This window comes from Scleropages formosus, chromosome 5, assembly GCF_900964775.1.
Source record: "Scleropages formosus chromosome 5, fSclFor1.1, whole genome shotgun sequence".
Taxonomy (NCBI): Eukaryota; Metazoa; Chordata; class Actinopteri; order Osteoglossiformes; family Osteoglossidae; genus Scleropages; species Scleropages formosus.
The window spans coordinates 24,778,658-24,792,442 of NC_041810.1; the positions used below are offsets into that span (position 1 = coordinate 24,778,658).

Below are 13,785 nucleotides of genomic sequence, written 5' to 3' on the forward strand. Positions count from 1 at the left end.
AAGAGCACTCTGCATGTCACAGCAATGTGAGCATCCTAGGGTCAGGGGTTGCTGCGGCAGCAGGGATGCTGAACTCATGGCGTTTCTATTCAGCACAAGTGAGATGAAAGAGAAGTGCGAGAACGGGGACGTTTTCATCCCCATCAAGCGATGTTTCATTTCCACCCGTAATTCATTCCTTCTCCAGTCAAAAGCGACACTTCTCCTTCTTCGGCCCCGTTTTCACTCGCCCGCGGCTTTGCTGTGGAAAAACATTGTGCAATGAGACCTTTGCGACACCAGGGGGTGCTGCTGGGAAAGCTGCGGTTAAAAAGAAAAAAAAAGGTGCGCGAGCCCTTTTTTTTTTTTCGTCTCGGTTTGCTCGCGCTCCTTGAGGAGCCCTTCCCCCGGCCGGCTCTCGCGCTGCGAGCTCGCGCAGCCCGCGACTGGCACGGACCAAAGTTATCCCGGAATAAGGAGAGCACGCATGTGCCGTCAACCCGGATGTAGAATTTCACCACTTTCTTCGCCCATTCCCCCCCACCACACCACCTCCCGCCAAGCGCGAAGTGACCAAAACACGTGCGGTTTGACAGAAGCGGCGCTTTGTTTCTCGCTCAAGTGGAGCGATCTGGAGCGGGTCTAGTCCGGGTTAGTGGTTCTCCCCGTTTGGCCCGGAAGCGCCGTCCTGCCGCTCTTTGGTCTTTGCAACTCGCTCGGCTTGTCAGTCAGTCCCAGACAGGGGGGACCGTCCGGTCCAGTCGCTCGTTTTTACCAGGTTAATTGTTTGGGGTGGAGGGGAGTGAATAGGGCGTCCAGCGATGCGATGCGATGCGATGCCATGGCAGCGCGACAGTGACATGACACGAGACGAGACGAGACGAGAGGGATGCGCGAAGTAACGAAGCGCTGCTCGGACCCTCGGCTTTGATCGCTGCTCCCGAGTGACGGACGAAGGGACGGAGGGAAGGAGGGACACATGGAGGGCCCCCGCATGGATTTCCGCGGCAAGAGGTACGAGCGCGGCAGCAACTGGTCGGACCCCGAGGTGCTGGAGCTGCTGCAGCTGTGGGCCGACGAGTCCGTGCAGCTGGAGCTCGAGAGCTGCCTGCGCAACCAGCACGTGTTCAACCGCATCGCCGAGGTGCTGCGCGCCAAGGGCATCCTGCGCACGGGCGACCAGTGCCGCGAGAAGATCAAGAAGATGAAGCTCGAGTACCGGCGCATGAAGGAGAGCCACAGGACGCTGCGCCGGGGCCGCGCGTGGAAGTTCTACGAGGTGATGGACCGCGTGCTGGCGAACCGGCCCTCGGTGTCCTACTCGTCCCTCGGGGGGGCCGTGATCGCTCATCAGGTGCTGCAGGGAGCCGGAGCCGCCGCTTCGGACGCGTTCCGCGTGCACAGCCTGCCCCCCGGCGGCTTCCTGTTCGGACCCGCGGCTAAGCAGGCGGACCTCTTGGAGATCAAGTCCGAGGACGTGGAATCCGAGGACGGGCTGATGGGATGCGACCCCCCGTCGGTCTCGGCGCCCCCACCGCAGCTGCTCTACCACGTCGGGTCGGAGGACGACGAGGAGGGGGGGGACGAGGAGGACGACGACGAGGAGGGGGGGGAGAATAATAATGAGGAGGCGCGTGGAGCCGCGCGGCTCGAGCAGGGGGACATGGGGAGGGGACAGCGCCCCCCCAACGTGGGCTTCTCCCCCTCAGGTACAGACAGGGTACACGCCCCCCCCCCCATCTCTCATAAACGACAGTGCATAGGGAACAACAGGTGTTTGCGTTCCACAACTGTCACGCATTTCTCTGTTACCGCACGTGGTGTAAAGTGGGCGGGGGGCGTGGCTTCGACAAGGGGGCGGGTCCAACGCCGCGTCTCCACCCAACCCTGTCGTGAGGGAAGGGACAGCGGCAGCACTCTGTACTCTACTCTACTGTACTGCGTGACTGAGGTAGTGTAATTTGCACAGCTGGGATGAGCAGGAACTTGTTCTAATGTTCACATATATAGAAAATCGAGCACAGACCAAAAACAGGTGTTTATTGCCTGTCACTTCGCCAGTTCCTTTACTAGTGTCAAGGAATCTAATTTACAGTCCATCTCCAGCCAAAAAACCTTGAGTAATCAAGGTTTGAATATTTTTAAAAGCAGCGATAAATATAAGCAGCATGCAATGTTTCTTGTAAAAATGGTGACCTGCTCACTACGCGAGAGCAAGATTGTACTGACGAGGGTTGCAGTTTCATTTTGTTCATGTGAAAATGTCTGTTTAATGTTTAACCTCTCGTATCACAGGTTCTTGGTTCTTGTTCTGGAGAGCCATTGGGAGCGGTGCATTGTGGGAAGCGGTCAAGTCGAGAACTCCTGCGGTGCAGTGCAGCTCGGTGAGGCCTTTCCTCTTCCTCCTCTTCCAGGTGCCAGTGACCAGAACATGGCCAGCTCCTCGGTCACGGGGTGGTCCACGGCCTCCGGGCCCCAGGCCGGCGGCGAAGATGAGGGGGGTGTGGGGGATCGCCGGGATGGGGGCGGCCCCGGACCCCACGGGCAGCCACGTCCCCGGAAACGCCGGAGACAGGGCCGGGGCGGTGGGGGCGGATGCCGGGGGAGGGGCGCTCTGGATGAGGCGTTGGCTCGCTTTCTGGGCTGGCAGCGGGAGGCCGAGGAGCGGCTCCTGGCGCTGGAGGAAGCGCGGCTGGAGCGTGAGGCCGCCGCCGAGGAGCGCCGCGAGAGGCTGGAGGAGCGGCGGGCGGAGCTGGATCGCCAGCACGAGCTCCGCCTCTTTACCCTGTTCACCGGCGTCCTCGGCGCCTCTCGCCGCGGGGGTAGCGCCGACCCCGAAGCGCCCTGCTGCGCCACAGAAAGACTCGCGCAGAGCAACTTCCTGTCACGCCGGGGCAACGGCATCCTGCAGCACAGGGGCATCCTTCAGGAGGGGTACAACCTGTGCCATGAGGACAAGTACGATGCGAGCGCCAACCCCAGCGTAGGTCCCCGCGCTCACCTAGCTGGAACTTTCCTTCGCTGTTCCCGGCGTCTCGGGTGACGTTGTCGCTGCGTCGTCTTTTTCAGGGCATCATCAACATGGGCACCAGTGAGAACAAGCTGTGTGACGACCTCATGTCCAAGAGGGTGAGCGGGGCTCCCTTGGGCTTCCTTCGGGGAGGGGGGTCCATGGAAATCGTGAACATCTGGGTTGCTGTGATCATCTCGAGGACCTTCAGTATCGGCGCTGCTTCTCTAGTGACTCCCGGCCGAAGATGGTGTTGTGCCTTAGACTGTAGGGTAACACCTGGTCAACATCTGGGGGCTCCTGTGTCTCAGAGAGCCTTCCTCATTTCCTCTCTCTCTTTCTCTCTCTCGGGGGTCCAGCTGATGCAGGCCGACATGCTGCACGTGGAACCTGCGTTGTTGCAGTACCCTGACTGGAAAGGCCACCGCTTGTGAGTGTTCCAAAGTCTGTCTGTGTCGGCAGATCAGAGGTTCTCGACCCACGGGTACGGTTTAATGAGTGACTCGGTCGACGGTCACAGAGGGCGACGTGTTCCTGCCCGTCTGCACGGGACGGCTCTTTCGGTCTTCGTATCCATTCTCGTGTTTATTGATGGTGGACTTCTCAAGTCGGGGACAAAAAAAAAAACCGCTGGGGGTTTATTATTATTAACTATTGTGTATCTGACACTTTTCTCCAGGGTGACTTCCAGCGTGAGGTTTGGACATCAATCTACTTACACTAATTTACCCACTTAAACAGCAGTGTAATTTTTACAGTACGAGTTCAGGGTTATTGCCTTCGTCTAGGCTACTATATCAAGATGTGGGGCTTGAACCCAGGTCCTCTGACATGTTTAACCACTGCGCCACCTGCTGGCCGCGGCTGGTGGCCCTCGTTCAGACGCGCCACGGTGGCCGCTTGCTGTAGTTCCTCCCTCGGGCTGGAATGCGGTTCCCTCCACTCCTGGACCGCGTGTGACCGGACACGGCGGGGTCAACACCGCTGCGCTTGCGTTTCAGATGGTTGCGCCCAGCAAGGAACGTGCGGCTCTGACCGCGGTCGCGGGTCCGACAGGTACGCGTGGGTGGTTGGTTTCCGAAAGCTTCCTGCGCCCGCTGAAAACTATTGTCCCCTCTGTCGCCCCGTGCAGCCTGAGAGAGGAAGTGGCCCGTTTCCTGTCACACTACTGCAAGTCGCCGATGCCCCTGCAAGCAGACAACGTGAGTGAGATTGCTCCCCGTTTACGAAGACGCGGTTGTGGAGGGTCTGTAAGAAGGTCTTTGTGTCGCCACTCAGGTGGTCGTCATGAACGGTTGCGGTTCGCTCTTCTCCTGCATCGCCGCTGTGCTGTGTGACCCTGGAGGTGAGGATGGGTCCGCTTGTTTCTCTCACTCAACAGCCTGGAGATTATTATTATTATAAAGAATTCATGTCACTTTTCTTTCCATGGTACCCTTCAGTTTTTATTCTAAACTGATCTCACTGATGTACTCATTTACACAATTTGTACCGTAATCGGTTCAGGGTAACTATCCTGATCAAAAGGGCTACAGCAAGAGGTGGGATTCGCACCCACCTCCTTCTAGTCCAAAGGTGGTGGCTCTGACTGCTGCGCCACCCGCTGGCCTCATGGTGAACTGCGACACCCCTCCACTGTCTCCTGCTTCCTTTTTGGATCTCAGACGGGATGCTCATCCCCACGCCCTTCTATGGCGCCATCACGGAAGACGTCCAGCTGTACAGTGGCGTCAGGCTCGTCCACGCGCCGCTCGACTGCCAGGTAGGACCAGGGCACCACCGCAAGCCCGGCGTGGCCTGTAGGGGGCGCTGCCCCAAGCTGTGTCCTTTGGTCGCCTCACTCCGTGTCCCGTTCAGCCCGGAGATGCAGGAGGTCGTCCTTTCCAACTGCGCGTGGAGAAGCTGCAGGAGGCCCTGGAGGAAGCGACGCGGGAGGTGAGCTGCGAAAACGCACCGCACAGAGCGGCTGTCGCCTGCGAGGACCCAGGGAGCACCGTGTAGCTGAGCCTCACTCTGTTTTTACCTGCTCTGCCGTGCAGGGTGTGACCGTCAGAGCCGTCATCGTGTTGAACCCCCATAACCCGCTCGGAGAGATCTACTCCCCCCAGGAGGTGACTGACGTCCTCGAGTTTGCCAAGAGGTCAGTCCTCGGCAGGGCTCGGGGCAGCTGGAAACGTAGTGTTTGGAGCTACCTGTCTGCACTCAAAGGACCTGGGTTCAAATCCCACCTCCTCCTCTAGTGCTCTTCTTCAAGGCACTGATGCTGAAATGGCACAGTAAAATGACCCTCCCGAGCGAATGGGTAAATCAGCGTAAGTAGCTTAACGTAAAAACTTCACGCTGTGAGATACTTTGGAGAAGATGGTCAGACATATGAATAAACTAATTAAGTAACTAAGTTGCTGTCAAAAGTTTCCCTCCACTAGTAGATGAGTGACATCGCGATTTTCCGAGCGACCGATCAAACGAGCCGCTGTGCGGTTAATGTTCACCGTGGTCATTTCAAGAACGCTTTGACCAGGTGTTGGGGCAGTGCTGCTGTCACCCACCATGTCCCTCTGAGGGGGGGCTGACTCTGGGCAGCCATCCAACAAGAGTGTGTCAAGTGTAGGAACGAGTGAGATGCGGGTCGTGAACTCTGGACTCGGCAGTCGACGAGTAGCAGCGACACCACGTGGAGTTCGGTTTAAGCCGTGCGTGGAGTGAGTGTGACCTTGATTTCTGATCTTTGACTTTCACTCCAGAAGGCAGCATGGTTACAGGAAGATCATCCACCCACTCACATCAATAACCTCTTGTGCAGTGAGGGTTTATGGTGGTCCAGAGTCTGTCCTGGAGCCGTAGGATGTGAGGTTGGGTACGCAGTGCATAATGTCCCACACACACGCAGTAAGGGCATGTTAGTGTCATCAGCCCACCTGAAACATCTCTTTGGACTGTGGGAGGAAACCAGAGCACCCGGAGAAAACCCATGTAAAGAACTTGCACGCTGAGGCGGATTCGAACCCATGTCAGAACCATTAGCTCGGGAGCTGAGGGGCACCAGTGCTGCCTGCTGTGTCACGGTGATGTGTCACCGGACGACTATTGGCTCGGATCTTAAGCCTTAGGTGTAGAAGGAATCCACTCCTCCTTTGAGTTGCTTAACATCGATCGCTCCGACCGTCAGAAGTAGTGCGCCCCCTGCAGGGTGGACCTGCCCGTTACACCAGCGCTCAGTGTTCAAGTCCTGAAGTTGTGAATGTGGATGGAGGATCAATAAGAGTGAAGTGAGCGCATGTTGCAGCCCTTTCTTGTTCACTCTCAGACACGGGCTGCACGCCATCGTGGATGAGGTGTACATGCTGACCGTGTTTGACCCGTCGGCCGAGTTCCGCAGCGTCCTCGGTCTCAGCAGGTGAGTGCTGCTCCTCTTGCCCCACCATCCCCGTACCTGTGCTGTAGTAACGTAGTGCTCTGCTCGCAGGTTGCCTGACGCCCAGCGGACCCATGTGCTCTGGGGCATCAGTAAGGTAAAACTGTGTGTGTGTGTGTGTGTGTGTGTGTGTGTGTGTGTGTGTGTGTGTGTGTGTGTGTGTGGGTTGGTGGGTGGGTGGGCGTCCCACACTTGTCGGTCCCTCCAGGACTTTGCCGCGGCTGGGATGCGCGTGGGAACCGTGTACTCGCACAACAAGGACCTCGTGGCTGCTCTGGACCAGATGGGCTTCCTGCACGGCGTCCCAGGGCCCACGCAGCACCAGGTGGCGCGCCTGCTGCGGGACAGGGGTACGAGAGCTGGGGAAGGGCCCCGCTGGGTGTGGGTGGGGGGCTACTCTTTGTTCTAGTGTGTCGGGTCGGAGTAGGGATGAGCGTAACGGAGTGTTTGCGGCCCTGCACTCAGAGTGGATGGACCGCCACTTCCTGCCGGCTAACCTGGCCAGGCTGCGGGCGGCGCACGGCTACGTAGCCGGGGAGCTGCGTGACCTCGGGGTGCCGTACCTGCACCGGCCTGCTGGCTTCTTCATATGGGCCGACTTCAGGAAGGTAGGGGGACCGGTGTCGTGGTTGGGGGGGTGAGGGTGCTGCGGCCCGCGCTCACAAGGGACGTGCTCTCCTCTCCTCCTGTCCTCCTCGCCCCTCTTGCAGTACCTGCCGGAGAACACGTTCCAGGCAGAGATGGCGCTCTGGAGATGCTTCCTGAAGCACAAGGTGCTGCTGAGCTGTGGACGGGCCTTCTGGTGCAGCACGCCGGGCTGGTTTCGCATCGTCTTCTCTGAGCGAGAGCCCAGCCTGAGACTCGGTCAGCGTGACATCTCTCTCTCTCCGTGTCCCTGCCTCCGTCCCTCTTTGTCGCACTCAGCCTGCGATGCGCGTGTTCGTCGGCTCCTCGCTCAGGCGGCCCAGTCTTGGCTTTTTGAAGATGAAGCACGTTTTCGGTTTCTTACTTTTGATGGCGTTTTCGTCTCTTTCCCAACATTTCTCTCTCTGTCGCAGCGAGTGTGACCTGTGTTCACGCACCCAGCCTGTAGAGGGCGCTAAAGAGCACAGGCACAGTACAGAGAACAGGACTGCAGCTGTAATTCTACTCACTGCCACAGTGTTTATAGCTCCCGTGTGGTGTTGCTGGTCAGTAATGAGGAGTGTTGCATGCGGTGCACGTTGTTCATGGGATCAGTCAGTCAACGACGAGCAATAAACGGGAGTTTGGGGGGAGCAGGTGTTCTTGGTGTTGCACTTTTATTATGGCTGCGTATGAGATTCTTAGAGAACCTACCCAGTGAATATATCGGGGATGTCTGCATTATTAGTATTTTAATTATTGTCAGTTAGTGGTAAAAGTGATTTTGGAGTCATAAGCAAATTGAGTTACAAGGAACCTTCTGGGCTGTTGCGGAGCCAGTGTATAAAGTCCAACTCTTATGCCCAGTCGTGTCCCGAGCGGCTTTGTATCATTATACATATAATATAATTATTATATAGTATATTAATATCAATTATTGCTTTTTTTTTTTTACCTCTTTCCACACTTTGCCAAAGTCATTGTTTGGTTTTAAAAAAGGTCGGTGGCTGTATCTCCCCCGCAGGGATGGAAAGGATTAAAAAGGCTCTGGAGGAACAGAAGCGGCTGCTGAGGCCTCTGCCAGAAGAGCACGCGAGGACAGAGACGGGGGACTTTGACATGGACATCGCAGGAGACCAGGGGACGGAGGAAAGTGCGGCTGAGAAGAAGGCGTCAGGCCGGGGGGCGGAGCAGCAGGGCCAGGACCTGGGCGTGAACCCGCTGGGCCCCGAGGAGCGTCGACTGCCGGACGTCCAGAGCGCTCAGCCGTCCGTGAAGCTGGACGCGCTCATCGGCACGCTGCGGCAGCAGATCCGCTCCTCCGACTGGCTGGAGAAAAACACCCCGGAGCTGTCTCCGGGCGAGGACCCCGAGCTCTTCGACGTGTTCGCCGACCTGTTGAGCCGAGCAAGAAAGCAGTGAGCGCTTACGGAGGCGTTCGTCGTCTCACCAACCGTCTCATTAACCTGTCCTCTTGTCTTCGGGGGGAATTTGGAGATTCCATCCCGACAAACACCTTCATCTGGCGACATTCAGCGGGTCGCCGGTTTGAACGGGCGCATCGCAGGCGTCGTGCCTCAGACTGCGCGCAGAGGGGCCCTTTGACAACCTAGCGGTGTGAACTCCGATTACAAAGCGCTGTTTGTCTTTGGAAATAAATGCCTCGCTTGGATCCTCATGTGCTGCTTGTGCAGAATTGTCTTCTTTTTTTCTTGGGCATCAGGCTCACTGCAACCTCCTTGCTCAAGTTGACCTCTGGCCCGATGCTCGAAGGTTCTGGGATTTTTCAGGGGGTGGGCTCTCGCCGCAGGAAGGAAATCGTCCCGCGGCGGAGAGAATGTACGTGTGCGCGCCGGGTTCGAAGGTCACCCGAATCTTTCCACGGGCTACCTGTGTGGGCTGGAGAGCAAAGGCCACGGCACAGGGTGGGAGGCGGTTGTTTAGCTGCACTTGAGGTTCGCCTACAGCGCTGCGTACCACGGTAACTTCAGTGTACTAACAAGCTGCTCTTCCTCTGCACATCCTAAGGAGGTCTGTGTGCAGTGAACTGCTGAGATAGACTCTTTGGGGTGGGGAGGGGTGGTGGGGAATGTGTGAAATCCAAGCAGCTGTGTGGGACTTTTTCTTCTTCTCGGGTGAACAGTGGAGGGTACATAACACACACACACACACACACACACACACACACACACACACACAAAACACAAGCAGGAAATGGTGTGTCAAACACACACCACCGGTGTAAAAAGTTGGGGGATTCCTAAGTTCGGCCAGTTTTTGCGTTCTCCAGCTGCTGTGTACATTAATGCTCCGCACGCATTTATTTATGACTATGGCTGTTGTGTATGGTTGCTGAGTGTTTTTCTGATATTTGACCAAGAGGCAGGCAGAAGCGGGACGCTGGTGGGCGGAGCAGTGGGCTGTCAGTCAAGGCCTCGTTTCACTTTCACGTGGCCCACCCGTAGCACGCGTCATGGGGTCTTCTGGGGGAACTTCATGACCGCGGGGGATTTTCCGCTGCCCGACGGCACGTGGAGACATGCGGTAGAGGAATATCTCCCCGGTCAGGTTCCGCCCTCCCTCCTCGTACCTCTAGAGGTGGGAAGATAAGATGTTTCCACTCTCTGCCGGTGGTACAGTTGCGTCTCGGCTCCCCGTACAGTGCGAGTGCGGCGAGACGCCGTCTGAGCGGGGCTTCGCTGGCAGACGGTCGACGAGAGACTCGCGTGAGACGCCGTCGTTTGTTTGAGGCTCAACTGCGAGTTCCCTTCGCTTTCAAGTTCTCCAGGAGAGCGTCACTCTATGAAGGACCTGTCAGGAACCGGGAGAGGTTAGTACAACTCATTTTGGTCACAGTCGTGCAGGTAGCGGTTAGAGCCGAGCCGCTGCCCTGCCCGTCGAAGGACCCGGGTTCGAATTGCATCAAAGTGCTAACCCTGAACTGACGCGGTAAAAATGACCTTTCCGGAGAAACGGATACATTTAAGTAGCTTGGTGTACGAACCTCACGTTGTAAGTAGCTTTGAAGAGAAGAATGGGCTAAATATATAAATTCTTTACCAGACATTTTATTACAAAATGTTTAATAGTTATTTTGGGGGAAAAAAGAAACCTTGCACCCAGTCGGGATCCCAGCACCGAAACCGTAACGTTGTCAATTAAGTTGAGCACATCGTTTGATGATCTTACAAGGTGTTTTCTGGTCAATCTTGACTTTGGCGATTGTGTCAATTTTGCGTTACGTGGATCAGAACTCGTCGTCGGCGAAACGTGGCGTCGTTCAGAACCGTGGCTGCCTCACCTTGTCCATTTGTCCCTCGCATCCTTTTGCCTCTCCTTCCCAGCGAAGACAATGATCCTGCCAGAGACCCACACCCCCGCGGGACGGTTCCGCTTGGCTCAGTCAGCCGTCGGTCTCGTCGGCTGTGCCTGCGTGATCTACGCCGTGTGGATGCCGCATTGGCTCGGGGACCAGGGCCTTTGGACCCGGAGCAATGACACCGCCCTGGATGCGGATCAGACTAGAGGGTCCTTCTTAGAAGGTGAGATACGTAGCTGGCTGCTCAATTTGCCATTCTCTGGATGTCGCCGCTTCCAGAAGCCTCCGATGGAGCATGTCGTGTCCACGTGATATTTTGTACCAGTGAGAAAGCAAGTCCGCCGCGTGGAAACTAGAGAGGAACAGAAGGTGAACAAGTAACGAGGACATGAGACATGACGTTCTCCCAGCTCCTCTGCAGCAATTCCCAGAGATGCAGGACATTATTGTATTGCTTTGCTCTCTCTGTTCTGTGCAGTTAATGGTGTTCAGGTTTTGCCCGGTTTTCCCTGGTCTACTCACGCTCAACATGCCTGCTAATTTGCAGGAATTCAGCTCACGTGTGCAGGTGTAAACTTGTCCTGCTGCAGTTCGGTGTTTCGTGGAGCTTCAGAGAATGAGATGCCCTGGTGATGTCTGGTCTTGCATTTGTACGCATCCTGTGTTATTGCTCAAGCCTGCAATGTTGGTCTCAAAGGTGATGTGATGTGCGGAGGGACTGTATGGCTCTTCTCTGGGCACGTGTCTGTCATTCCGCCTGCCGGTCCCCCGTTCCCCCCGAAACCTGCTTGGGACGGGTTTAGGCTTGCGTGACAAGCCGGCACGTGCGATTAACGTGCGGACCTCAGTAAACCTCCAGGGGAAGGATCCCTCTTCACCCTCACCGTTTCTAACATGCTCTTTGTCTTGTGTACCACAGAGGCGGAGTGTGTGTTTGCCGTACTCTCCTCCCTCATGGGCCTGAGCGCCGGGGCGCTGTGCCTGGTCTTTGGTCTTTGCTGGACGTCACAGACGGTACGCTCCTACTCCAACACGCGCTCCCTTCTCATGGTGGGCCAGGCGCTGTATCCCACTACCCTCCTGCTCATCACACTGGTCCCCACAGGTGAGTGCAAGGGATGGGCGTTGACTACTTTCCATATGAATTCTTACACGTACCATTTGGTCTGAACAGTCACCGTGTCAGTAAGTGACCTGGAAAAAGTGTCCGTGGGGCAAGTGGTGGATGGTATTTCCTGTGCTGGTATTTTTTTAATTAACCTGCCCACTTGTGTGGGTTGAAAGCTTGACTCGCTGCTTCTCCTTCCCACCCGTCAGGGTTTTTCTTCCTGCTCTGCTGGTCCCTCTTCACCCATCAGCACTGGACGGAGATCAGTGCCGACCCCGGTCAGCTGGGCTTCTGCTATTGGCTCGGTGCAGTGGGACTGGTTTTACTCCTAGCTGTGCTACCTGTGATCTTTTTGGTGGAACAGTGCGTGGTCCCGGACCCTCTGCCGGAGCTGAAGAGGGCCTACGAGACACTGTGGTGTACCCCTCTGCCAGGCTATGGGCTGCACTCCCTCAGCGACAGCGATAACCACTATGGAGATGACTTTATAAGGGGACACCCAGGGTACCTGTCCTTCCCGTGACCTTCCAATTGGAGATGGAAGTGGGAATGGAACCTTGCTTTATCTGAACTGAAGTCACGGTGGAGCACCCAGATATACTACTGCTGAGGTTCATGTCCTTCTGACTGGTGAGAAGCAGAAAATCAGGAGCAGTACCTGTTCAGCAGGCGGCGTGGCAGGAAAGACACCGGACTGGTGACCGATGAGTTGCGTGGGGTCCTGCTCTTTTACCCTTGAAGTCTGGTGCTCAACACTACATTTACATTTATTCATTTAGCAGACGCTTTTGTCCAAAGCGACGTACATCTCAGCAAAAGTACAATTTATGCATTACATTGACAGGAGGAGACATAGCTGCAGACATGAAAGTCTCAAGCGAACCTAGTTTGGTACCTACCAGTTGCTGCAATCGAGTAGGTGCATAAGACACAGGACAGACAAATTCCGATACCCTCCCACCAATTTTTTTTTGTAGTAAAGCCACACTAATGGCTTTACTAAAGTAACTAGCTGCGTAAAAGGATGAAGTTTACAGCTATGAGCTCTGTCATGGAAATATTTTTCTCTTTTTATTTCTCTGTTTCCTTTTTTTACGTTTTTTTTTAAGTTTCTTGTTTAAATGGGCTAAGAGGTGGATTTGAATCCGCACATGATGACATCCCAGGGATCATTGTGTGCATTTATCGCCAAGCAACTTGATCCGTTATCATTAGTAACTCCTGTTGATGTATATTTTGCATTCGTATGCTAAATTCTTAATGTTCTCAGTGATGGACAGGTGACGAGAACCTGCACACACCGTTTTCATTCTGTTTTAAAGTGGTGCTATTGACAAGATGTTTCATGCACAGCACTGACTGAGCATGATGCTTTCTGTTTTCTTCATTTAAAAAAGAGGGAAATGAAACTTGTCACTTTTGAGCCACATTCTTGGAGTTTTTAAGGGGTATTTCATCTCTGAAATCCTGCATGTGGGGGGGGGGGGGGGGGGGGGGGGGATTTCATCATGAGCCAGGAATTTCTTCTGCTTTCATTACAGGGGTGTCTTTGTTTCACCGGCTCTATACACTACTGTACGCATCTGCGGAAGTTCAAATGTAACTTTTCATCTGAAAGTGTGTAGCAATAATAATAAAGTTGTTGAAGTTTGAGAAATAAACTTTGCCTGTGAAGAGCCCACTATGCAGCTAATTACATTTTTAAGAGTTTTCATCACTTCTGATGGAAGGGCCAACAGACATCGGTGTAATTCTGGTGAGAAAGTGGGTGACGTGAGGCCACCTCGCACTGTGGGTGACGGCGATGAAATGGTGAAATGACATCATCGGCAAAACCACTTCCTCGACGTTTCCGCTCCACTGTAAACGCAAAGCTCGGGCCACTTTAAACGACTTTATACATTTAAACAGCCAATATGTTCTGCCATTAAAGATACTCGCAATGAATGTTTTTCCGCCGTTTTGCTGCGGCGAAGCGTAGGAGGCTGGCCGGGGCCGTACCCGTCTCCTAGCGCTGCCCACGTTAGTCCTCAGATGTGTGTTTCAAACCGTGTGTAAGTGAGATGAATAGATGAGGAGAGTGACCTTTTGTTGGACGTAACCCTGGGGACGCGAGGCCCCGGCTGCGGCTGCTTGCTGTGGAACCCGGGCTCGTCGGCAGCCCATCGGCAGCCCGTGCATCGAAATACAGAGAGAACAGCAGTGCGGAGCGGCAGGAATGTCGCCGTTCGCATTCGGCATCGGCGGCAGGTGGGGGGCTCCTCCCCTCCGGAGACTGACACCGGGCACCGAGTTGGGAAAGTTCAGAGCCGCAGGATCAGTTGAGCAGG

At 55.4% G+C, this 13,785-nt stretch overlaps 2 protein-coding genes across 4 annotated transcripts; both read left to right on the top strand.

Moving 5' to 3' along the window:
- The first annotated feature begins 386 nt into the window (after positions 1–386).
- accs (1-aminocyclopropane-1-carboxylate synthase homolog (Arabidopsis)(non-functional)) lies at positions 387–8,724 on the top strand. Of its 3 annotated transcripts, XM_029252175.1 has the most exons (15): positions 388–1,688; positions 2,394–2,962; positions 3,049–3,108; positions 3,349–3,419; positions 4,122–4,191; positions 4,268–4,334; positions 4,654–4,751; positions 4,847–4,924; positions 5,029–5,129; positions 6,297–6,386; positions 6,456–6,501; positions 6,613–6,754; positions 6,870–7,012; positions 7,115–7,268; positions 8,053–8,722. In XM_029252175.1, exons 1-15 carry the CDS (start codon positions 959–961, stop codon positions 8,448–8,450), a joined length of 2,817 nt encoding a protein of 938 aa, XP_029108008.1. In that variant the 5' UTR covers positions 388–958; the 3' UTR covers positions 8,451–8,722. The 3 variants fall into 3 exon arrangements, with proteins under 3 accessions (XP_029108007.1, XP_029108008.1, XP_029108009.1); XM_029252174.1 differs by having other exon boundaries at positions 387–1,688; positions 3,049–3,419; positions 8,053–8,724; XM_029252176.1 differs by lacking the exon at positions 388–1,688 and adding an exon at positions 1,796–2,014 and having other exon boundaries at positions 2,275–2,962; positions 3,049–3,419.
- Positions 8,725–9,224: 500 nt separating this feature from the next.
- Positions 9,225–12,272, top strand: LOC108942396 (uncharacterized). Its single transcript, XM_018765738.2, has 4 exons — positions 9,225–9,858; positions 10,373–10,570; positions 11,267–11,452; positions 11,665–12,272. The coding sequence occupies exons 1-4, from the start codon at positions 9,831–9,833 to the stop codon at positions 11,976–11,978; spliced, it is 726 nt and encodes a 241-aa protein (XP_018621254.1). The 5' UTR covers positions 9,225–9,830; the 3' UTR covers positions 11,979–12,272.
- The last annotated feature ends 1,513 nt before the right edge of the window (positions 12,273–13,785 follow it).